Here is a 26,366-nt window from a genome sequence, read left to right on the forward strand (position 1 = left end):
GTAGAATATTTTAATGGTAATTATGACGTCACAGGTCACGTGGTTCGGCCGCCATATTGTTTTTCGTGAAAACACGAAAACCCCTTTTTCTCTGCAACGGCTGAACAGATCGAGGCCAAACTTTGCAGGCAGAGTCGCATACCCATGACGAACAAAAAAGTCAACGAGCATGACGTCATGCGTCACATGGTTTCAGAGTTATGACGTTTTTAAGCATGAACCTTTAAAACCGAGCTCCTCCCTCAATTTTGATCCAATCGAGGGGAAACTTCACAGATCTGTTCAGCATGTCAATCTACTAAAATGTCCTTTTGGAATTTGCGATAGGGCACGTGGTTTGGCAGATATCGTTAATTAAACGAAAATATTAAACAAATGGATATCTCTTGTTTATTCCAGAGTTCTCCTCAAGGCGCACCGCACGCCCCCAGCCTCGTCTCGCGAACGTCAAAAGCGCGACACAGCGCGCGCTTTCCGGAGGGGTGGAGCCAAGCCGAGCAACATATATATACACATCGATCATTGATCGTGAACCGGAAAATATAATAAATTACTGATATTTAGCGACTCGAAAGGTTCTTTATCAACAACTTATTTTCTCGTGCTTCTGCTGACCTGTCTGCAAGGTGTACAAATCGAAGTCCCGAGTGCGAATCACAGGTGAGCCCGTCCTGAGGTAATTAGCGATTGGGAACGATTCATAACCTGTGGGTAAATAACCCTCGGTAATTTCCCCAGCAGTTTTCCGGACGACCGACTGCCGGTAGGGGACATGTATTGCAGCGCAATACTCAGAATGCTTGTTATTATAGTAAATCTAATCGTAACACTAATCTCTTTGTAGTGACTGCAACGTTAATGGAGGTTAAATATATATATATATCTATCTTATATGTGTTTTGTGTCCGGCCGTCATGCGACGTCATTAGGTATATGATGTCATTACGGCGTAAACACCCACTCACTTCGAGAGCTGCAGGGTCAATCCTCTTTGGGATATATAGATTACAGTCGATCTCCGATCGGGTCTCAAGAACATTGGGTGTGTGTTCATTTACCAAGTTTCTTGTGGAGAGATCCTATTGTGATGTTTTCCTATTCTCAGCCGTGCAATGCCAATGGGTATTCTGTAACTACTGTATTTCAAAAGTGTCAAATAAGACATTCTAAGAACTAAAAAGCCACTCGTAGAGCACATAGTGTCACCTCGCGTGTTCATTCTGAACAAAAATCGCATCATTAAATGAACACACTGTGGCGGACACAAAAGCCCACTGGCGTGGTGACATCATTCCACGCACCAAGTGGGCGGTGGCCACGCCCGAGGGGTAGGCGTGGCCTCAGGATATACACCGGGCGACCAGCCCGGAAGAGTTCAGTGTTACAGTGTAGTCTTACAATAAAGACGTTCATATGTTACCGCTTGTCCGCTTCCTCCTTGCTCACAAGCAGCGCGCGTAACGCCGCGCTTTACTGGTGACCCTCGACGTTGGATCTGCCGTGGCGATCCTTCCGTACACAACGACAAGTCAATGGCGATTAAACTTCCCGAATTTTGGGAGGCCCAGGCCGAGGTCTGGTTCGTTCAAGCCGAAGCCCAATTTCAGCTTCGGCGCCTCACCAACGACGACCTGCGCTACTGCCATGTCGTCGCCTCCCTCGGGCCCAGCACGGCCGCTCGAGTTGTGTCCGTCCTTCGCCACCCACCGGACGGCCACAAGTACGAGGCACTCAAGCGGCTACTCCTAGCCACGTTCAGCCTCACGGACGACGCACGGGCCGACCGCCTCCTGGATCTCCCCGAGCTCGGTGAGACGTGCCCGTCGGTCCGAATGGACCATATGCTGTCACTGTTGGGCGACGAAGCCCCCGGTTCGCTATTCCGGGCGCTTTTCCGTCGCCAACTTCCAGCGCAGGTTCGCCTCGCGTTGGCCGGGACCGGGCTAACGGAACCCCGAGCATTGGCGGCCGAGGCGGACAAGTACTTCGCCGCTTCGGACACGCGGGCGAGCGTTGGCGTGGCCGTCACGGCCTTCGACGCTGCTGTTCCACAGCATCATCTTCTACAGCACGCTGAGTTTCAGCAGCATGCTGATACGCACCTCGTGAATGCCGCCACGCCCCGCCCACCGCCGCGGCGAAAACCGCCACCGCGGGGAAACCCGTCGACTCCACCGGCCTGGCGGAGCCAGCCGCGCTCCTCCAGCTCCACCACCTGGTGCTGGTTCCACGCCAAGTTCGGCCACGAAGCTCGGCGGTGTCATCCGCCGTGCTCCTTCAACGGGTCGGGAAACGCCCGGGCCGGCGCTCAATTGTGGCGATGAGCGCCGGCCGTTCGAGCAGCCTGCTGTTCATAACGGACACCTTCTCCGGGCGCCGTTACCTGTGCGACACGGGAGCACAGGTGAGTGTCATTCCCGCCGGCACGTCAGACAAGCACGCCGCGGGTGGGGGCCCCGCGCTGCTTGCCGCGAACGGGACGCCCATCCGTACGTACGGAAAACGCTGCCTCTCTCTGCGGTTTGGAGGGCAGGTTTTCCGATGGACGTTCGTCACCGCCGACGTGCCCATGGCACTGCTTGGCGCGGACTTCCTGTGCGCTAATGGGCTCCTGGTCGACGTCAAGCGCAGACGGCTTGTCCAGGCCGAGACGTTCAGCTCGCTCGCATGTGCGTTGCCCAGCTCAACGAGCGGCTTGCCAAGCGGCTTGCCGAACGATTCGGTTCCAGCCACGTTGGTCTGTACGCTTCCGGCAGCGGACGCATTCACCCGCCTCCTCGCCGGCTTCCCGGCCCTCACGCGGCCCACCTTCTCGGCGGGGGCCGTCAAGCACGGGGTGGCCCATCACATCCCCACCGTCGGGCCACCGGTCTACGCCCAGGCACGCCGCCTCGAGCCGACGAAGCTGGCGGTGGCAAAAGCGGAGATCGCTACCCTGGAGCGACTCGGCATCGTTCGGCGCTCAGAGAGCGCTTGGGCGTCGCCGCTGCACATCGTGCCGAAGCCCGGCGGGGGATGGCGACCGTGCGGGGACTATCGCCGTCTCAATGACGCCACGACTCCCGACCGCTACCCCGTCCCCCACATTCAGGACTTTTCCGCCCGTTTGGCGGGCAGGTCCTTCTTCTCGAAGGTGGACCTCATACGCGGCTACCATCAGGTCCCCGTCAGGCCGGAGGACGTCCCGAAGACGGCGGTCATCACGCCATTCAGACTCTTAGAGTTCCTGCGCATGCCCTTCGGTCTGAAGAATGCGGCTCAGGCGTTCCAGCGACTGATGGACAGCGTCCTGCGTGACTTGGATTTTGTCTACGTCTACCTGGACGATATCCTCGTCGCCAGTGCGTCCCGCGAAGAGCACCTACGCCACCTCCGCACGCTCTTCGAACGCCTGGGCCAGCATGGCCTGATTGTGAACCCCGCAAAGTGCCGGTTCGGCGCCGCCACAATCGATTTTCTGGGGCACCGTGTCACCAGGCACGGAGCCGTCCCCCTGCCGGCCAAGGTGGAGGCGGTGAAGGGGTTTCCGCGCCCCCGCACGATCAAAGGGCTGCAGGAGTTCCTGGGCATGGTGAACTTTTACCATCGGTTCCTGCCCCGTATCGCCCAGCTCCTGCGCCCCCTGCACGAAGCTCTCCGAGGTAAGCCGGGCAAAGGCGACGTTACCTGGACCGAGCAGATGGACACGGCGTTCACGGGCACGAAGCTCGCCTTGGCTAACGCCACCATGCTCGCGCACCCGGCGCCCGATGCACCGATCGCCCTCACCACCGATGCCTCGGACTACGCGGTGGGCGCGGTGCACGAGCAATGGGTGCGTGGAGCTTGGCAACCGCTGGCGTTCTTTAGCCGGCAGCTTCGCCCGCCCGAACGCCGTTACAGTACCTTCGACCGCGAGTTGCTCGGACTTCACTTGGCGGTCAGGCACTTCCGCCATCTGCTCGAGGGCCGGGCGTTCACTGCCTTCGTCGACCACAAGCCGCTGATCTTCGCGATGGGCAAGGTCACCGAGCCGTGGTCGGCCCGGCAGCAGCGTCACCTCTCGGCCGTGTCCGAGTACACGACGGACATCCAGCACGTCGCGGGGAAGGACAACCCGGTGGCGGATTGCCTTTCCCGGGCCGTCGCCCACGCAGTCCACCTCGGCATCGACTATGCCCGGATGGCAGCGGAGCAGGCCGCTGACCCCGACGTCCAGGCCTTGCGGACCGCCGTCACGGGCCTCCGCGTCACCGAGGTGCCGTTCGACGGCGCGGGCGCGGCCCTCTTGTGCGACGTCTCCCTCGGGCGTCCTCGCCCCATTGTGCCCGCAGGCTGGCAGCGCCAGGTGTTTGACGCCATCCACGGCCTGTCCCACCCGGGCGCGAGGGCCTCCCAAAGGCTGATCGCCGACAAGTTCGTCTGGCATGGCCTCCGGAAGGCCGTCCGCGGCTGGGCCAGGACATGCCTCGCGTGCCAGCGCGCCAAGGTGCACCGGCACACCCAGGCCCCGTTGGCTCCGTTCACGGTGCCGGAACGCCGGTTTGACCACGTCCACGTGGACCTGGTGGGACCTCTGCCCCCCTCGCGGGGTTTCACCCACGTCCTCACCATGGTGGACCGCACCACCCGGTGGCCGGAGGCCGTGCCCTTGGCGTCGACAACGGCGGCCGATGTCGCGCAGGCTTTCATCGCCACCTGGGTCGCCCGGTTCGGCGCCCCCTCAGACATCTCATCCGACCGCGGCCCCCAGTTCACCTCGGAGCTCTGGGGGGCGGTTGCGCAGGGGCTCGGGGTCCGGCTGCACCGAACCACGGCCTACCACCCCCAGGCTAACGGCCTGTGTGAGCGATTTCACCGCTCATTGAAGGCCGCGCTCCGGGCCACCCTCCGCGACGGCGGCTGGGTCGACAGGCTCCCCTGGGTCCTGCTGGGCCTCCGGACGGCGCCCAAGGAGGACCTGCGCGCATCCGCGGCGGAGTTGGTCTTCGGGCAACCGCTGCGGGTGCCGGGCGAGTTCCTCCCCGACTCCACGGCACCATGGTCCGCGGCACAGCAGCGCTCCGCTCTGCAAGAGACCGCCCAGAGGTTCGCCCCGGTGCCAACGGCATGCCACGGGCACCCACCGACGCACGTCGCCCCGGAGCTTCGCACGGCGGAGTACGTCTTCGTCCGCCACGATGCCCATCGGACACCACTGCGGCCCCCGTACGACGGGCCTTTCCGCGTGCTGGAGACCGGGGCGAAGCACTTCACCCTGGACATCGGCGGTACTCCTGACCGCGTTTCGGTAGACCGCCTCAAGCCGGCCCACCTCGATGTGGACCATCCACCGCCAGTGGCCCGACCCCCACGTCGGGGCCGCCCTCCTGCGGGCGGACCCCCGGCACCGCCCAGCCCCGCCGCCACGGCGCCCCCCGGTCCTGCACCCATCCCAGGGGCAGCCAGGGGCATCCCACCTGGTATCCCTGCACCCCAGACGCCGCCGATCGCCAGGGGGCGCTTCGGCCGGGTCATTCGTCTGCCCCGCAAACTGGCCCTCCAGGTGCGCGGGAATTCTGGGGGGGCGCGTGTGGCGGACACAAAAGCCCACTGGCGTGGTGACATCATTCCACGCACCAAGTGGGCGGTGGCCACGCCCGAGGGGTAGGCGTGGCCTCAGGATATACACCGGGCGACCAGCCCGGAAGAGTTCAGTGTTACAGTGTAGTCTTACAATAAAGACGTTCATATGTTACCGCTTGTCCGCTTCCTCCTTGCTCACAAGCAGCGCGCGTAACGCCGCGCTTTAACACTACGATTATGGCTCACTGCTGTTACGGCCCATACACCCTATTATGTCACATAGTTTCATAGGTTATGTACGTCATAAATTTAATCGTACACTCACATCGGGTTATATATCAGATATATGAAGTTTCACATTTTGCTGGAATATCGCTTCACCGATGACGTCAACGCTATCACTCTATATACTCCATGGGGAGTTGATGACATATGCCAAGTTAAAAAAACTTTTGTTCAATGGATTCAGAGAAAACGTTGTCTAATTTTTTTCTTCCTTTAATCCAATATAACTGTCCTCCCCTCCCATGTGACCTATGAGGTCAGACACACACACACGCACACACACACACACACACACACACACACACACACACACACACACTACAATAGTCTCGTATATATTTTTGCCCCACTTCGTCTTCTTTCGTGTGCAGCACATGGCTGCGCATAGCATCATTGGCTGAGTAGGCCGCAGCTGTGGCCCTGATGCAACCAACGCTCCATGTAGGTTAGAGCAGGAATTTGTAATTTGTCCATGGTGCCAGTGATAACTCGCCTACTCTTCACGAAGGGCAACGTGGGATCCTAAGCGTCCACCCACTAATGCTGGTAGATGCGGTACCTGGTTTAAAGTTCATCCGAAAGAGAGTACACACATTGATGCCTCCCTCGCCAGGCCTGCAAGACGCCAGTATGACAGTTTGTAGCTGGGCCGAGATTTAAACCCAGGATAGACGGCTCAGAGGCGAGAGTGCATACATCTAGGCCTTCTTGCCACTGAGCCAATGCTCTACTCAAACGTAGGTACATCATTCTGCTCACAAGATGTACATGAATCGAATTCTCCAGCAGCCATTTCAGCCTTAGAGGGCTCATCAGTATGGAGTTGATGTTGTTAACCCTGTGATGTATGGTGCATCTTGCATGGAGTTGATGTTGTTAACCCTGTGATGTATGGTGCATCTTGCATGGAGTTGATGTTGTTAACCCTGTGATGTATGGTGCATCTTGCATGGAGTTGATGTTGTTAACCCTGTGATGTATGGTGCATCTTGCATGGAGTTGATGTTGTTAACCCTGTGATGTATGGTGCATCTTGCATGGAGTTGATGTTAACCCTGTGATGTATGGTGCATCTTGCATGGAGTTGATGTTGTTAACCCTGTGATGTATGGTGCATCTTTCATGGAGTTGATGTTGTTAACCCTGTGATGTATGGTGCATCTTGCATGGAGTTGATGTTGTTAACCCTGTGATGTATGGTGCATCTTGCATGGAGTTGATGTTAACCCTGTGATGTATGGTGCATCTTGCACGGAGTTGATGTTGTTAACCCTGTGATGTATGGTGCATCTTGCACGGAGTTGATGTTGTTAACCCTGTGATGTATGGTGCATCTTGCACGGAGTTGATGTTGTTAACCCAGTGATGTATGGTGCATCTTGCATGGAGTTGATGTTGTTAACCCTGTGATGTATGGTGCATCTTGCATGGAGTTGATGTTAACCCTGTGATGTATGGTGCATCTTGCATGGAGTTGATGTTGTTAACCCTGTGATGTATGGTGCATCTTGCATGGAGTTGATGTTGTTAACCCTGTGATGTATGGTGCATCTTGCATGGAGTTGATGTTGTTAACCCTGTGATGTATGGTGCATCTTGCATGGAGTTGATGTTGTTAACCCTGTGATGTATGGTGCATCTTGCATGGAGTTGATGTTAACCCTGTGATGTATGGTGCATCTTGCATGGAGTTGATGTTGTTAACCCTGTGATGTATGGTGCATCTTGCATGGAGTTGATGTTGTTAACCCTGTGATGTATGGTGCATCTTGCATGGAGTTGATGTTGTTAACCCTGTGATGTATGGTGCATCTTGCATGGAGTTGATGTTGTTAACCCTGTGATGTATGGTGCATCTTGCATGGAGTTGATGTTAACCCTGTGATGTATGGTGCATCTTGCATGGAGTTGATGTTGTTAACCCTGTGATGTATGGTGCATCTTGCATGGAGTTGATGTTGTTAACCCTGTGATGTATGGTGCATCTTGCATGGAGTTGATGTTGTTAACCCTGTGATGTATGGTGCATCTTGCATGGAGTTGATGTTGTTAACCCTGTGATGTATGGTGCATCTTGCATGGAGTTGATGTTAACCCTGTGATGTATGGTGCATCTTGCATGGAGTTGATGTTAACCCTGTGATGTATGGTGCATCTTGCATGGAGTTGATGTTGTTAACCCTGTGATGTATGGTGCATCTTACATGGAGTTGATGTTGTTAACCCTGTGATGTATGGTGCATCTTGCATGGAGTTGATGTTGTTAACCCAGTGATGTATGGTGCATCTTGCATGGAGTTGATGTTAACCCTGTGATGTATGGTGCATCTTGCACGGAGTTGATGTTGTTAACCCTGTGATGTATGGTGCATCTTGCACGGAGTTGATGTTGTTAACCCTGTGATGTATGGTGCATCTTGCACGGAGTTGATGTTGTTAACCCTGTGATGTATGGTGCATCTTGCACGGAGTTGATGTTGTTAACCCAGTGATGTATGGTGCATCTTGCATGGAGTTGATGTTGTTAACCCTGTGATGTATGGTGCATCTTGCATGGAGTTGATGTTAACCCTGTGATGTATGGTGCATCTTGCATGGAGTTGATGTTGTTAACCCTGTGATGTATGGTGCATCTTGCATGGAGTTGATGTTGTTAACCCTGTGATGTATGGTGCATCTTGCATGGAGTTGATGTTGTTAACCCTGTGATGTATGGTGCATCTTGCATGGAGTTGATGTTGTTAACCCTGTGATGTATGGTGCATCTTGCATGGAGTTGATGTTAACCCTGTGATGTATGGTGCATCTTGCATGGAGTTGATGTTGTTAACCCTGTGATGTATGGTGCATCTTGCATGGAGTTGATGTTGTTAACCCTGTGATGTATGGTGCATCTTGCATGGAGTTGATGTTGTTAACCCTGTGATGTATGGTGCATCTTGCATGGAGTTGATGTTGTTAACCCTGTGATGTATGGTGCATCTTGCATGGAGTTGATGTTAACCCTGTGATGTATGGTGCATCTTGCATGGAGTTGATGTTGTTAACCCTGTGATGTATGGTGCATCTTGCATGGAGTTGATGTTGTTAACCCTGTGATGTATGGTGCATCTTGCATGGAGTTGATGTTGTTAACCCTGTGATGTATGGTGCATCTTGCATGGAGTTGATGTTGTTAACCCTGTGATGTATGGTGCATCTTGCATGGAGTTGATGTTAACCCTGTGATGTATGGTGCATCTTGCATGGAGTTGATGTTGTTAACCCTGTGATGTATGGTGCATCTTACATGGAGTTGATGTTGTTAACCCTGTGATGTATGGTGCATCTTGCATGGAGTTGATGTTGTTAACCCAGTGATGTATGGTGCATCTTGCATGGAGTTGATGTTAACCCTGTGATGTATGGTGCATCTTGCATGGAGTTGATGTTGTTAACCCTGTGATGTATGGTGCATCTTGCACGGAGTTGATGTTGTTAACCCTGTGATGTATGGTGCATCTTGCACGGAGTTGATGTTGTTAACCCTGTGATGTATGGTGCATCTTGCATGGAGTTGAAGTTGTTAACCCTGTGATGTATGGTGCATCTTGCATGGAGTTGATGTTAACCCTGTGATGTATGGTGCATCTTGCATGGAGTTGATGTTGTTAACCCTGTGATGTATGGTGCATCTTGCATGGAGTTGAAGTTGTTAACCCTGTGATGTATGGTGCATCTTGCATGGAGTTGATGTTGTTAACCCTGTGATGTATGGTGCATCTTGCATGGAGTTGATGTTGTTAACCCTGTGATGTATGGTGCATCTTGCTGTACATTTCAGCGTTCACCAGCTCCACGACCGCTGGGACAAGCTCTGCGCCGAGTACCGTCGAGTTTACGAGCAGGTTTACGTCCATGAGCTGCGGCCCAAAGTTGATTGGCTTAAACTGGTGGAAGAAAAACAGGTAAGTCAAGGAGTCAAGCTGAGAAAATAGGTATTGCAAATATTATGACATGATAAGGTGCCTCCTGATTTGGAATGCTTTATCGTTTCAGGAAAACAGAACTTGAGTTATTCAAATATGTTAAATTCCTTTATTCTAAAAAAAAATCTTTAAAAAAGACATTGCAATTTGGTGCAAAATGTAAGAAATGAACCAAATATTTGCAATTCACAACTGGAGTAAATGTTTTTCTTTCAGTACTCTGTAAACCGAAAGGGCTTTGGCAACGATCTGGTGACAGTCGAGAAACAGCTCGCGGAACACAACATCATCCACAAGGAGATTGAGGCTTATCATCCGCACATAAGGGAGCTAGAAGCATCTCCAGTAAGAAATTGCTTTTTTATTTGTTTTCTTTTCTGGTGTTTTCTTTTAGACAATTTTATTTGAGCCTAATCCCCCCAGTTAGGCACATGTGAGACCAAAGATAATCATTTTATTATTTATTACATCACCATGAACGTGATGGACCAGTGTGTATGAAACTCGGAAGGTGTATGAAACCTCTTTAATCATGTTTCGCGTACAAAATGCAGGCCACTTATGTATGTATATATGCATAGATTAGGTGGGGAGGCAGAGGTGTTAGGGTGAAGTGGAGTGGAAAGGGAGGGTTAGATTGCGAAAATTTAAATTAGGAAAAAGGAAGAGAAGGGATCAGAGAGTGTGTGTGTGTGTGTGTGTGTGTGTGTGTGTGTGTGTGTGTGTGTGTGTGTGTGTGTGTGTGTGTGTGTGTGTGTGTGTGTGTGTGTGTGTGTGCGCGTGTGTGCGTGCATGTGTGCGTGTGCGTGTGTCTTCCCCGGGCCAGTTGGCTCCACAGAATTGTGCGGTCCGTGCTCGGCGGTTCGCTCGGCTGCCCCTGATTGTATGGGGTGGGGTGGATGCGAGTCGAGGGCACGACACCCGGTTGGGTTAGCCGTGTCGCCCCCAGGTGGGCTGTGTCGGTCGGGGGACCCTGGGAGATTTGGACGTCTGCTTGGCGTTCGTGGTTGGTTGGCAGCCCGCCAGGTCACGGATTTGTCCGAGAACGGTGGCCGCAGGACTGGTGGTCGGCAAGGGCCCAAGCGGTCCCCTCGTGGTGAACCCTGAAACTCACCAGATCCTTAACAATATGATATAATTGTGAGGAACAGAAATAACGAGATGTGTGTGTGTGCATCTATGTGTGAGTATCATTGGCTGTTATCTGCATTTGTGGGTTATCTCTGTTATCTCCAATTTAAGGTGGAACGGAATCCTCCCAGGTGTCGAGGTATCCACCTCCGTTTTGGTTAGGGATCATAATTGATGAACCAACTTGTGAAGTTTTCTTGTTCCCAACGTTTTGTTCTGAAGGCTCTTTTCAGGATCGTCACCGAGCCTCGGACAGCTTCCATCTGTAGTTTGTTTATAGTATTATTCCCAGGGATTGTTTTTAAGATCTCCATGAGGTTCTTCCTTCTTTATCATTCCCGTTGCTTCAATTATCACTGGTATAATTTCAGCATTTGTCAGATTCCAAGGTTTTTTTTACTTCATTTTTGAGATGCTGGTATTTGGCCATTTTCTTTCTTTCTGCATAGTTTCGGCCAAAATCACTAGCACCTACGTGTGCCATCTTTTCTTTTCCGCACCTAAGTATGATATCCGGTCGCAATGCGGTATTCACTCTGGATGGGTCGTACATGAGCGTCATTTCCTTGTTTGGTTCATGGTTCATGTTTCCAACAAAATAACAAAGTCTCACTCTCACAGCACACTCAAAATAGTATCTATCATATGTACCTACCTAAAAAACATAATACCAAAGACATCTCATCAGCCTGTGTCATTCCAAGCGGATCCTCAAATCATTTGTCGTTTTGGCCCTTACTTCAGGGAAACTTATAAATAGATGCCTCAACTCAGTGTACCTGTCCATTTTTTGTGAGAAATAAAGAGTGAAAGATTTTTTTTGTGAGAATAATTATGTGACTTTTAAAGAATATTTTTGATGTTTCAGGAATATGAAAACAGACTAAAAGATTCCTACAAAGAACTACTGGTAAGAGTGTCCACGTCTGCAAAACCACGTGTATCAGCAGCCTCATTCATCAGAAACAGCACTTTGCATCATGATGTCAGTTCAACGCCTTGACTGAAAAATGTTCTCTTCTCTGCTTTCACAGTCCACTTCAGGTCAAAGGGACGAGGACCTCAACACTCTTCACGTCTTCATGCAATCATGCACACAGCAGCTAATGTGGCTGGACATGGAGCAGGAGGAGAGGAAGCATATGGACTGGAGTGACAGAAACACAGACTACGACAGCAGGAGTAGAAAGTATGAGGTATGTAGGGGGAGCATTTCTTCAGAGCAAAGAAAGATCACTTCGGATCAGAACACCTGGGGGGATCTATTTAGGTTCCAGTAGTTTGTGTGCGACTCCAGTCAATAGTTTTACAGCCCTCTAGTGTAAATGTAGTGAACAACTGGTGAGGTTGGTACTCAAATTAAGGGCCCTCAGGGCATAAAGAGCCAACTACAAAGTGTGGAGTATAGGCTAGATCAGACATATTATTCCCACCTTGAAAGTCAATAATAAGCTAGTTGGGTGTTTTTAAATGACAATCTAATAGAGACTTTTATGTTGCCAGAAGTTTCCAGTCAAAATGCCATGTAGTGCTGCTTTGTCGGGTTTTTTGCTTTTTGGCCACTCCCGTAACCTGTTCTCTCTTATCTTTGCTACTATAAAGAGAGCCGTTTGTCGATGTGCCTGCATGTCCGTCTATGTGCCGCCATTTTCTCAGAAATGGCTGATGGGATCTTCGTCAAACTTTTAGAGGTCCATCAGTGAGTGCCAGGAGTGTTTTAGGCAAAAAAAAGTTTGAAAATTTAGATTTCCCCCAATAAGTAGCTATGTGAAAGGTAATATTAAATGATCCCCGACCCCATTCCTTATTGGGTGTAGGGAAGTGTTTTATTCTCCCAGAAAAATAGAATAAAAACCAAATAGATTTCTTCTAAAGGTCAACAAAATGAAATCGGCATCGGGCAATGCCGGGCACCCCTGCTGGCAATTGATAATTCTGATATTCCATCAGCTAATTTTGTTACATTTCCTTGTTTAGGACATTGTCAACAAGGACATTGTGGAAAAGGAGATGGCTGTAAATGCCATACAGGATGAAGGAGAACGATTACTCAATTCCAACCACCCTGCAAAAGGAACCATAATGGTGTGTACGACCTTCACCTGCTAACATGAACGTATCATGCAAAAAAAGGTTCAAGCATGCGTTGCTTCCACTCCCCATGGCCTTGTTGTCTACCCATGGTTACATCACCAAACATCATGATTTGCAAAAATCAAACTGCGTTTTACAGGCCCATTCAAGTTCCAAAGATAACGAGGCTTAACCGTTGAGAATCGGGTTCCATCTTACCTTCATGTTGTTTTTCTAGGCACACATGGATGCACTGGACAGTGACTGGAAAAAGTACCTGAATCTGTTGATCTGTGAAGAGGCTCATTTACGATTCATGTCCGACTACCACAAGGTAAATAGCACCCTTAAACCCCATCAATACACCTCAAACATAGATGCTGCATCTCAAATAACATCCTCTTTTGCTACCCTCTTCTGTCGACTTCCTGCTCTGCGGCATTGTATATACCTGATCATCACAATCTTATGTTATCATGATATGGCAAACATGAAGCATCGGGTCCGTGCAAATTTATTTTAATGTCCGACATTGGTTTCACGGTTAAGAAAATAGACCTTTATGACTATGCTCAAGTTCAAATCAATCTCGATTTTTGTAGTTCCGCAAAGACGTCAATGAAGTCAAGGACCAGATTGACAAGAGGAACAAGGAGGTGGACAGACGATACAGGTTGGATTCGAAGGACAGTGCCTTCAGGATCGAGTCTCTTCTCTACGACATTCAGGTAAGTGTGCGAAGACTGTGAACCACATCCATGACAATCATCACACCTGCAAAATGCTGCTTCATTAGGATGATTCCACCAATATTGAGTGAATTTTCCTTTAGTTGTTGTTGTTGTTGTTGTTATATGTTTAACTTTAGGAAAAGCAGAAGGAAACAGACTCTGTTGGTGAAGCAGTGCAGGCACTGCAAGCCCGCAGCCACCAGATTGTTCCATTGAAGTACCGGCATGAAAAAGTTCTAAAACCTCTGCCCGTGGAAGCTCTGTGTGACTTTGAGGAGGATGAAGTGAGTACTTTGGAATTATTAAGCAAACTTTTTTGGGACTTTTTAATGATAAGGACCTCATGTCATTGCCAGGTATGGGTAAACCTACGTAGAGTTGTTTAAGGTAATGTAGAAGTTTTTCACAAAACCATGCTTCCTTGTCTCATGTAGATGACTGTGCAGAGAGGGGACAAGGTCATTTTAAAGGACAACATGGACCCTGTGACCTGGCTGGTGGCAGATTCCTCCGGCATGACAAAGCCTATACCCAGTGCGTGTTTGGTCATTCCTCCAACAGACTCCGAGTCCATAGCCCTGGCTGATGGGTGAGTGAGTCATATAACTACTGCTGAAATCAATTGACAGGAAGGGTTTCTGGGGGACACCTCAACAATACAGTTGAAGGATACATGTACACATTGGAGAACTAATAAGACAGAGCTCTCATATGGGGCGACAAACAGGGTTGGCGGCAGGAAGGGCATCCGGCCGTAAAACATTGCTTCAAAAAGAGGACCGAAAAACAACAACAACCACGGTGCCCGAAAAAGGCCAACCCCCGCTTGCGGGGAAAAATGGCCTCTAAAGGTGTTTTTTTTATTTTTATTTTCCTCATATGGGGAAGGTGACTTTGTTTTCTTTTGTTCTTCACAGGTTAACTGATCAGTATTCGCAATTGCGTCGGAGACTTTCGAACACGGACGGAATGTTTCGCCAGCGCCTCTCGGAGGTCCAGCAATCCCCACCTTCACTTTCAGGTGCACTTCTCACACAGAGCCATTCTCGTCACACCATATCGACCCAGACAGTTTTACACTCTCATCTACTGCGTAGTAACAGAATGGTTTGAAAACTTCATTCACGTGTACCAATTCGTTGTGCGTCTGCTTATCAAATAAGTACACCAATGCTGTTTTGGATCTCCAGGCCTTTCAATGATCTGTCGATATACACTACAACAGTATATATTCTTTATACTCTGTCTGAGGTTAATGAACGTGATGGATTAGTGAAGCACTCACCTTCTGTCCACAGTGGAGACAGACGACAAGGACGAAAAGGAGTGCGTTCACTACATCTCAGATCTTGAGAAGGTTTACTTCAACATGGATGACCTTGAGCGGAAGATGCTGTTCAACTTGAGAACTCCACTGGAAAAATCCAACCGAGCTGGTGATGCCAGGGACAGAGTTAAGGAACACCAGGTGAATGTTGTCAAAACGACAATAGTAAATCTTGGCTGTCTAGAAAAATGCATCTCAATCTATCTATAATTCCAGTAATCTCTGTACGTCTGTACGTCTGTTTGTCTGTGACCGCTGTTTCTCGACAACCACGGGTCCGATATACTTTTAACTTGCCAGGTATATTGCTGGGGACCCGAGGATGTGCCTTTTCAAGGTTTCATATTAATCGGACAATTACTTACCGAGCTATGTCCAAAAAACGATTCAACCAATCAGAGAGCAGCGAACGATCGCGTGTGCCGAACGTGGCGGACACACTCTGCCTCGGATGGCACATTTGAGAGCGTATTCATTTATTTCACGTTTGCAAACTATGTTGGCGTTAAACTATGTTTTAAAACTAATAAAACCGAATTTGCGATTCATTCGCTTTCCTGCGCGTTTGTGCACGCGATGGCGATTTCTTTACCAAACTCCGGAAGCCGTTCGCTTTGGACCAAACCATTGCATGTAAATAGAGGGGGGGGATTGTCACCGTACTCGCAAGCCGTTCGCTTTGGACCAAACCATTTCATGTAAATAGAGGGGGGGGATATAATTTTAGATATAGATATAGTACGGGCAATGCCCTAGTACCTTTTAAAAACCGTAGCGAGTATCTTTGTGTCGGGAGATTGACTAATCTTGTGTCGTTTGCACATTCAGCTGGATACTCATGTCAAATAGAGTATTTTGTATTTGGGAACATAAATTTATTATTAATTGAGAACGTTAGAATTGAGAAAAGGAGGGAAAAGAGAGTAAATGAGTGTGGGGAGAAGTATGAAGAGAAGGGAAATGTGTTTGAGATGAGGGTAATAGGGAAGAGGCATGAAAAAAATCAAGTCGAGGTCAAAATTCTCCGCCATGTTTGTAAATACTTATGAATAATTTCAAGCGCTTGTGCGTTTGGTCGTTTCACTTTCATGGCCGAACCGTAGCACCTCGAGGCCTCAAATTTTGGGTGTCGGTCTATCGGAATGTGGGCAAAGTTTCAAGCTACCGCACGTTGACCTGGATGGCCATTTTGAGGCCATCAAAGGCCACTATAAAGTGTATATTGGGATGTGGGGTCAGGCAGTGCTGCCGCCGGCCCACAGGCAATAGTTAACCATGAGGAGTCCAATAACTCCATAGATTTTCAATGTCCAACACGTCCAGAAACCATCACCGGGAAAAGCTCACCATCATCGGTGCAATAACTCCACACGTTTTCAATGCACAACATGTGCCGGAACCTCTACGTAGTTTTTGTGCAGCGTCGGGTACCCCCCCCCCCCCCCCCACCCCATAGTCATAAACAAGAAGACTCCTTAAAATACCGTATCCTGAAATCTGTGATAATGTTTCTCATCTTGCTACCTCATAAGGTTCAACACAATGTTTCAGACAATATCTGTTGTGGCATGTTCCCGCAGGAATTTGTCAAGCAGTTAAAAATACTGCAGTCAGACAAAAACAAGGCTAAAAACGCTGCTGAGAGCTTCCTGAAACGAACTCCAAAGTGCTCAAGTTCACCCAAGCTCCACAGCAAGATCGATGAAAATGAGGAAAAGTACAACAAAGTGTCTCGACTGACAGTCGACTATGGAGAGAAGTACGTGACGGCTTTGCACGTGCACGGCTTTGCACGTACATATCATGCTCTACATATCATGCGCTACATATCATGCTCTACATATCATGCTCTACATATCATGCTCTGCATATCATGCTCTGCATATCATGCTCTCCATATTATGCTCTGCATATCATGCTCTACATATCATGCTCTACATATCATGCTCTACATATCATGCTCTGCATATCATGCTCTACATATCATGCTCTGCATATCATGCTCTACATATCATGCTCTGCATATCATGCTCTACATATCATGCTCTGCATATCATGCTCTACATATCATGCTCTACATATCATGCTCTACATATCATGCTCTACATATCATGCTCTGCATATCATGCTCTACATATCATGCTCTACATATCATGCTCTACATATCATGCTCCACATATCATGCTCTACATATCATGCTCTGCATATCATGCTCTACATATCATGCTCTACATATCATGCTCTACATATCATGCTCTGCATATCATGCTCTGCATATCATGCCCTGCATATCATGCCCTACATATCATGCCCTACATATCATGCTCTACATATCATGCTCTACATATCATGCTCTGCATATTATGCCCTATATATCATGCTCTACATATCATGGTCTGCATATCATGGTCTGCATATCATGGTCTGCATATCATGCTCTGCATATCATGCTCTACATATCATGCTCTACATATCATGCTCTGCATATCATGCTCTACATATCATGCTCTACATATCATGCTCTGCATATCATGCTCTACATATCATGCTCTACATATCATGCTCTACATATCATGCTCTGCATATCATGCTCTACATATCATGCTCTACATATCATACTCTACATATCATGCTCTGCATATCATGCCCTACATATCATGCTCTACATATCATGCTCTACATATCATGCTCTACATATCATGCTCTACATATCATGCTCTACATATCATGCTCTACATATCATGCACAGAGTGTTTTAAAAAGAGTGATACAACTTTCAACGTTTATTTAAAAAGAAACAGAAACCTCAATAACGTGAACCAAACATTTCTTGAAAGCTTATGACATGGTATTTTCTATTACTAATTGCTATTGCAGTAACTCACTGCTGGAGTTAGAGAGCCCAAGGTCTGTAATTGGCATTTACGCAAAATCATTGTAATTGACGTTCTCGATGTGTGCCCCTCCGCTGTTCAGACAGGCATTGATCCTGACTTCAAAGTTCTGTCCAACTTTCCTATAGGTCTCATGTGGCACTGCCTGGAGGTAGTCTAACACCTCCTGCTTCAGATCATCCAGTGTGGCAGGGCGGTTCACATAGACAGAGCGATACCCACGGAAACGAGGCGGTTTCTGAAGAGCTGCTGCAGGAAAGTGATGGTGTCACCAGCTGTATGCGGAGGTGCACCATCCTGCATAAACCAGGTCATACTGAGCTGGTTTGGGGTGACCTTTTGGGCAATATCATTATGGAACTTCTGGAGCACGGCCCGGTAGTGCTCACCGTTGATCATCACCGTCCTGCTGTTGTCATTCTCAAACCAGTAAGGCCCTAGCATTCCCCATCTGGCATTGAAGGCGGAGAAGCATGTGACCTTAGGCCCTTTCAGGTACCTCTCAGTGATCTCCTCAGGTGGTTCTGCCCCCCAGAAAATGTTGTTGTGGTTGTTGATTACACCGTTTATTTAAGTGGAAATGGGCTTCTGCTCCACTGTCAATGACATAGTTGAGCTACGGAGCTAGAAATCCCAAGGAACAAATTCCACAATAACACCACCAAACCCTGAAAAGGAAACCGGTATAGGTCAAAAGAACAAAGAAATGGCAGGAAGTCAAAGTTGTATCAATCTTTTTGAAACACCCTGTACATGCTGTGGACAATGGGGTGCAATCTATGTATACGCATAATGTCTCCAACACCTATGGTTGGGCTATAACAAAACTGAAATGCCGTGTAACATTAATTCATTAGGTAGTTGACATTTTCCCCCTCATGGACAGCAACTGAGCCAGTTTGCCCATTTAATATTAAAATTTCTCCGGTCTGCTAAAACTTAAAGTTCTTATTAACTGGTAATGGATACCTAAACTGGGTGGATTTGTGGCAGGAACATTGCAGCAAGTGCTGATGTCGTACAGGGGTTCATGGTGACCATTTCATTTACCATATACTAGAAGTGTGTGTACATATAAAATATGCATTCCAGCACAGTTACAGTCGATGAAAAGCACACAACCGCTCACTGCATAAAGACATTTGAGATACTACATTGCTAACAACAGTCAGCCTTTAACATAGGATTTAGCGGTCTTTCATTGATGTCGTCAGCCAACCCCTTGGGGGAACGAATACATCCATAGACGCATTTCTGGCTCCCTGGCAGTCATCAGTGTGAAGTGGATTCCCCTAGAGAGATGAGCTGGTAGACCATCTAGGGAGGATATATATATATATATATATATCCTCCCTAGATGCTCTGCATACCCAGGGCAACGAGGCGGTTTCAGAATATATATATATATGCATATGTACATTGTACATACATACATATACATACATATTACATACACATACATATACATATATACATCCTCCCTAGATGCTCTGCATACCCAGGGCAACGAGGCGGTTTCAGAATTTATATATATGCATATGTACATTGTACATACATACATATACATACATATACATACATATACATATACATACATACATATACATATGCATACATACATATTGTTGCGGATCTCCCGAAGCCCGTTCCACGTTACAAAGGGGGAATTAAACCCCTTTTTCCCCTTGGGTCTTCGTGTCCACGAGGCCGAATCGCCACTTCCGCAGCAAGCGTGAAAAAGGGTATTGGGTCGATGCCGCACGTACCTTTAACCCACGCTGCCACGAAAGCGGGGACCGGACCTCGCACGAGCCACGCTTAATCGAGTACGCCCGAGTGGTGTGTGTATCATGTGACTCGTGCTGTTACTTTTATGGAACCCGATTCGAGCGGTACGAATAGAATGGCTGTGGATGGTGTGAAGGGATTTCTCATCCTAACTACTCTAGTAACGTTAACTCATTTAAACTACCCGGGGTCGTACCCTGCCAATCGGCCTCTCTAAATTATGTGGTTCTAAGAACCCGAATTCCCATTGCCCACACTGTGGTGCCCTCCGAATTTGGGTCTCACTCCCGCAAATTTTCTCGCTGTTCCCTCGCACAATTTCGGGGATGGGTTTTGTGGCCCTACCAGCAGGTCTACCTACCTGCGCACCTCCGCCACTGAAGCCGCCACCCGAGCTTACCTGCTCCTCGCGACTACCTAACTGGGGAAGGCCTTCCCTGGCTCTTACCCCCTCCATGCCCACCTTGGCATCGGGCAACCTGGGTCCTCTCCTGGGATCCTCGGGCCCCACTCACTACTAACCTAACCAGCTCCCAGAGCCTACCTACAGCCTCACCTGGCCGATAAACTACCAGTGGCAGAGTGCCCCAACAACCATACGCACTAAGTAAGCCACACGCCAAGCCATTCCACAGACTCATGCACCCAACAAAGCACTTCTTGCTACTACCCGCACCACAGGTGTCAATATCCATGCAATTTACCTAAGCCCGCTACCTGGCATTACACTACCCGCCCCGGGCTTCCGTGAATGGGTTCCACTCCCCCCATTCACTCCTTCGCACCATGCATTCCACACCTTTTATTCCACACCAAGCATTCCCACTCGCATTCCCACTCACCACTTATTTCTCACACCACTACTTTCACACACCAGTACACAATTGCATTTGTTTTACTCAATTCCTCATACACACAGCATCATCTATCTAACTACTTCCCCCTACAACTCATGCACCCTCGTCGTCCCTTTACACTATGCACATCCCTTTATTAACATCCACCTAAACGGTCTACGTCCCCTCTATAGTCCAGGTGTCACTACTTCAATCTTGTCCCTAAGGTCTTCTAGATCCCTAACATTATCCTAGCCCTCCCTCGGCTACCTTCGGTGCCCCATGGAGGCAACCATTGCTGGCCCCTCCATGGGCCTAACACTGCCATCCCCCTAAACTAATGCTCATGGGCCCCCCTGGTGTGAGGAATGGTCACACTACCATTCCCCCATGTGGGGTACACTACTTCCATCAGTCTGCTACACTACGAGCCCCCATCTCTGGAGGTGCATTGTCACGGCTCGGCCTCGAAGGGCCGAGCGATCCATGTGGGTGGTTGGTCACCTGTATGTGGTGTCCGTCCGGCATTTACGCTCCAAGGGGGGAGGTATGGATGGGCCGAGGTGCCGGGCTCCATCCCTGCGCGGGGCCTCGCGATCCCACGCACGGTGACCCAGCCGGCCACAGTCGGAGCACCGCACCCGATAGGGTGCGCGGCTCCGAACGCTCCTACCTCCCCTTGAACCTTGCCGATCGCCTTTGCCACCACGGCACGGCACGAACCATACAGTGCGGGGGCCGGAGGCACGAATCGTGCACGCCGGTCCTCGTGAGACCGACGCGGCACCAATCCCCTCCGGTCCATGCAGCACACAACTCAACGGGGGCTCACGTATGCTACCCGTCCCGCTAAATGCTACCCCGGTTGGTGTCGATGCATGAGCTGCGTCCTCACCACTCGCGACCCACTTCGCACTCGCACACCCAGGCACACACGCACCCCTCACACACTCTGTTACACACTCTTCCCGCACGCAGTCCGGTGTGCATTCTCCCTCACACTCTGTTATTGCACACTCTGGTGCACACCACCCAGGCACACTCGCACCTTCCACACACTCTGGTGTCGCACTCCAGCACACACCACCCAGGTGCACTTGCACCTTTCACATACTCCGGTGTCGCACTCCGGCGCACACCTTTCTTCCACGCACTTGGCCCTCGCACACTCTGGTGCACACTCGGCCATCACACACTCTGGTGCACACTCAGCCATCGCACACTCTGGTGCACACTCGGCCATTGCACACTCTCCCGTTACACACTCCATAACACACTTGGCCATCGCACACTCTGGTGCACACTCGGCCATCGCACACTCTGGTGCACACTCTCCCGTTACACACTCCATAACACACTCGGCCATCGCACACTCTGGTGCACACTCGGCCATCGCACACTCTGGTGCACACTCTTCCTCCACACACTCTTCTTGTTCACATTCCTTAACACACTCGCGCTCCACGCACGCCCTCTCATACCGCACAATGGGCCCATCACGAACGCCCGGGTCTCGCCTCTGTCCCATGCGTGCCGAACACCCGTTCGCGCCAAACACATTCGCGCCATTTTCGCTACTCACCTCGGGGCTCTCCTTCCATGCCAGCACCTGCAAACTTTTTATTGAGTTAGCAAGCCCGGCATCACGTTGTAAATACGAACTTTGTGCGCATTCCATTTCTTCTTTCCGTGACTTATTCACTTTCTCTCCCGTTTCTTTGGCCCCAATTATTTCTTTTTCTATCACGACGATCGTCAGCGCCCCTAAAATTTCTTTTTCCAACTCAACCCTCGCCGGCGCCCCCAAAATGTTATTTTCCGATGCGACGATCGTCGGCCCCTCTACACCCCGCGTCGCGATTCCCATAGCCCCGGTCAAATTGGCTGTCCTTCGCTCTACCTCGCTCCCCACGCGTTCCCCGCACCGTGTCACCTCGTCTCGTACCACCGCGACCTCTCCGCTCGGCCTGCGCCCAATGTCTTCCCCCATTTTTTTTATATCGCACCTCCATTCTTTCATTTCCCTTTCTGACTCTGCCATCTGGGTATCCATTTTTCCATGCAGCTTTTTTCAGCCACACATTGCCTCTGCTCTCATTTCTTTCATGTCTTCATCCCACTTCACCATAAAGGTCCTGCATTGTGTCATGAATAATTGCATGTCTTCAGAACTCACTGGCACAACGGGTTTGGCCCCCGCCGCCACGTGCGAGGCGCCGCCATTTTCTTTACCTACTGCTGCACCCTCATCTACTGCCTCCACTACCAACTGTCCCTGTTGGTCCTGGGCCATTAATTCCTCTTCTTCTAACCCCACCGGCATTTGACCACCTTGGCCAGTCATGGTACGAATTTAATTTTGGTTTTTAAGACTAAATTTCGGGCGCTCGTAATTTTTGAGTGCGTGAAGCGCACTCTAGGTCCAATTATCCCACTCCTTAACACACCGATATGCGAACAGCATGCGAACAGCATGCTGATTCGCTCAGACCAATTTGTTGCGAATCTCCCGAAGCCCGTTCCACGTTACAAAGGGGGGATTAAACCCCTTTTTCCCCCTTGGGTCTTAGTGTCCACGAGGCCGAATCGCCACTTCCGCAGCAAGCGTGAAAAATGGTATCGGGTCGACGCCGCATGTACCTTTAACCCACGCTGCCACGAAAGCGGGGACCGGACCTCGCACGAGCCACGCTTAATCGAGTACGCTCGAGCGGTGTGCGTATCATGTGACTCGTGCCGTTACTTTTATAGAACCCGATTCGAGCGGTTCTATTCGTACTATGCGAGGCCAATTAATGGAAGGGACGGGAACGGTCAAATAAGAGGAATAACACAATCTATATATACAGACTTGGCATTTAATATGGAATATTTTTTTCTTCTTGACTTGGGTTTACTTTCTGAACTCGGTATATCAATCTGGTGAGTTTCTTTTACGCTTCAGTGATTTCTTTGTAAAAAGAACCATGTCACTGATTGTCTGTCGCAGCAAGAAGTCAATAACAGGATTATATCACAGGTGGCGTGGCAAAATGTACGGACAGGTGCATTTGACAATTGGCTTCACAGTCGGGTATACAAGGGTTGTTGCGTTCTGTATTAGTGGAAAACAACTGCTGCACGTCTCCAAAAGTTATTGCCGCTTCCTCTGGAGATGGTCCGTCAACTCGACAATGCTGTTTGTCATGGAGTGGTGGCTTTATGAAATTACGGCATGAAAGAGCGTGCTATTGCTCGGCAGTATGGCATCACTCAAGGTCAGGTGTCAAAGATCCTGAAACGAAATGCTCAGAGGGGTGTCCCTACTCTAATACCGAGGCCAGGACATCCCCGCAGAACCACAAGGAGGGATGATCGCCAGCTGCACCGGTTAGTCCGCAATGGCCGTACCAAGTCAGCTAATCGGCTTAGGGCTGAGTGGCAGCAACTGACAAATGTGCCTGTATCCAGAAGGCTAGTCAACCAACGACTGGTTCAAGCAGGCTATCGTGACAGGCGTCCCCTGAGAAAGCCACGCCTGACCAGACAACACCGCCAGCGCCGATTGCAGTGGGCCAGAGAGCACCGTCAATGGCAGCCAGGACACTGGAATCACGTGATCTTCAGTGACGAATCTAGATTTCTGGTCTATCGTCAAGATGGAGGCGTCCGAGTGTGCAGACAAGTGCATGAAGCCTACAACAAAGATTGTATAGTGCCAAGAGTCCAAGCTGGAGTGACCAAGGTGGTGGGGTGACCGTTTGGGCTGCTTTTCATGCAGGGGGCAAAACTGACCTGGTTGTTCTGAATGGAAACCTGAACCAGTTCAAGCACAGGGCCATTCTGGAAGAAACATTGCTTCCATTTGCTCGTGCAGCCTTTCGAGGAAACTTTGTCTTCCAAGATGACAATGCACGGCCTCATCGTGCTCGCATGATCCAACACTTTCTTGCTGACCGTGGTGTAGAGCATATGGAGTGGCCTGCCATGTCCCCGGATATGAATCCGATAGAGAACTTGTGGGCAGAATTATCGCGTCAAATCGACCACTTGGGCCAGCAGCCGACCTCTGTGCGTGAATTGCAGCAGGCTATTGTCACTGCATGGCAAGCGATTCCTGTCCAAACCTTGGCAAATCTCGTGAACAGCATGCCTCAACGGTACGTGCTCTCCTGGATGTTCATGGGGGTTACACGAAGTACTGAACTGTAATTTTACTGTCCGTAATCCCAGTCGTAATTTAAGTTTTGTATTTGTAAAAAAAAAAAATTGGCTAATGTGCAAAATAAAGAGATACTTCTGGAAAACGTACAGAAGTTTAACACAGTACTGTCCATGAATTGAGTTCGATATCAGTTTACATCACTTTCAAGGATCAATTTATTTGTTTCGAAATGTCAAATGCGGTTTTTGTTTCTTTTAAAGGTCACATTAACAAAATCTAGAATAATTTCAACATAATTCCAATGAACTTTTTGTTCTAAGACATCTTGAAAAGTAAGTTCACCCCCACAAAAAAAAAAAAACCATATTAAATGCCAAGTCTGTATATAACACAGTTTGTGTGTGTGTAATGTTACCGATAGACTCCTAAACGGAGAGGCTCACATACTTGATATTTGGCACAGACATGGCCATTGAGCCTGGGAAGGACATGGCCGACCTAAAAATATTTGACGAGATCCATATTTTTTATTCATATTTACCTCAGCGCATTTCAGCGAGGAATATTATACACGGAATCTGAGCGGTGGCAGAGCAGCGCGCTGATTCGCTCAGAGCGATCACGTGATGTTCCATTCCCGCCGCCAGACCATTGAACATAAAATACAGTTTGTGTGTGTTTAATGTTACCGATAGACTCCGAAACGGAGAGGCTCACGTACTTGATATTTGGCACAGACATGGCCATTGAGCCTGGGAAGGACATGGCTGACCTAAAAATATTTGACGAGATCCATATTTTTTCTTCATATTTACCTCAGCGCATTTCAGCGAGGAATATTATACACAGAATCTGACCTGGTGGCAGAGCAGCGTGCTGATTCGCTCAGAGCGATCACGTGATGTTCCATTCCCGCCGCCAGACCATTGAACATAAAACACAGTTTGTGTGTGTGTGTGTGCGTGTGCGTGTGTGTGTGTGTGTAATGTTACCGATAGACTCCGAAACGGAGAGGCTCACGTGCTTGATATTTGGCATAGACATGGCCATTGAGCCTGGGACGAACATGGCCGAGACAATATTTGACGAGATCCATATTTTTTATTCATATTTACCTCAGCGCATTTCAGCGAAGTACCCGCTAATCTCAGCCAGTGCGAGCAGCTCGCTGATTCGCTCAGAGCGATCACGTGATGTTCCATCCCGTCACACGTCACACATTTGCACGTAATTCAGGGCGAAAAGCAATTGCGTTTTTTCACCTTTATGCGACCGTGTTTTGTGTCGATTTTGTGCGATATGAATTAAATTTTAATTCATATTTCGTGTTTACGAATTCGAATACGAAGGATTTCCCCTTTCGATTTCGAATACGAATCGAATACGAGCTTGAGTCAAGAGGGCGAATGTACGGGTTGGGAATGTGCGGGTCTCCCTTCCCCCACCCGGCAACGCCGGTACTGGAGGACGTGGGTCACAGGATCGGTGAGTCTCCAAAATCCGCTTCGTGCTCTTTCGAAGATGCAGGACGATGTCGCGATTGTTGTGCTGCTCTCCGACCATGAGAACTGCAACGTCATTGTTGACTGGCCCTCCCCCTTCCCCCTCCCCCGTCCGTCCTCCCCCTGCCCCCTCCCCCTCCCAT

The 26,366-nt window shown here is 49.4% G+C and overlaps 1 protein-coding gene across 1 annotated transcript in view; it reads left to right on the plus strand.

Annotated features, from left to right (window-relative positions):
• The window catches only part of LOC137426745 (uncharacterized), an 89,944-nt gene that overhangs the window by 13,222 nt on the left and 50,356 nt on the right, over window positions 1–26,366 (plus strand). The window contains exons 4-15 of the mRNA XM_068115574.2: window positions 9,653–9,776; window positions 10,014–10,142; window positions 11,797–11,838; window positions 11,963–12,124; window positions 12,906–13,013; window positions 13,240–13,335; window positions 13,604–13,729; window positions 13,870–14,016; window positions 14,167–14,321; window positions 14,650–14,753; window positions 15,031–15,200; window positions 16,640–16,818. Of these exons, the coding sequence (XP_067971675.2) occupies window positions 9,653–9,776; window positions 10,014–10,142; window positions 11,797–11,838; window positions 11,963–12,124; window positions 12,906–13,013; window positions 13,240–13,335; window positions 13,604–13,729; window positions 13,870–14,016; window positions 14,167–14,321; window positions 14,650–14,753; window positions 15,031–15,200; window positions 16,640–16,818 (1,542 nt within the window). The remainder of the gene's footprint in view (window positions 1–9,652; window positions 9,777–10,013; window positions 10,143–11,796; window positions 11,839–11,962; window positions 12,125–12,905; window positions 13,014–13,239; window positions 13,336–13,603; window positions 13,730–13,869; window positions 14,017–14,166; window positions 14,322–14,649; window positions 14,754–15,030; window positions 15,201–16,639; window positions 16,819–26,366) is intronic.

The sequence above is a fragment of the Myxine glutinosa genome, chromosome 5 (genome assembly GCF_964187855.1).
Source record: "Myxine glutinosa chromosome 5, kmMyxGlut1.1, whole genome shotgun sequence".
Taxonomy (NCBI): Eukaryota; Metazoa; Chordata; class Myxini; order Myxiniformes; family Myxinidae; genus Myxine; species Myxine glutinosa.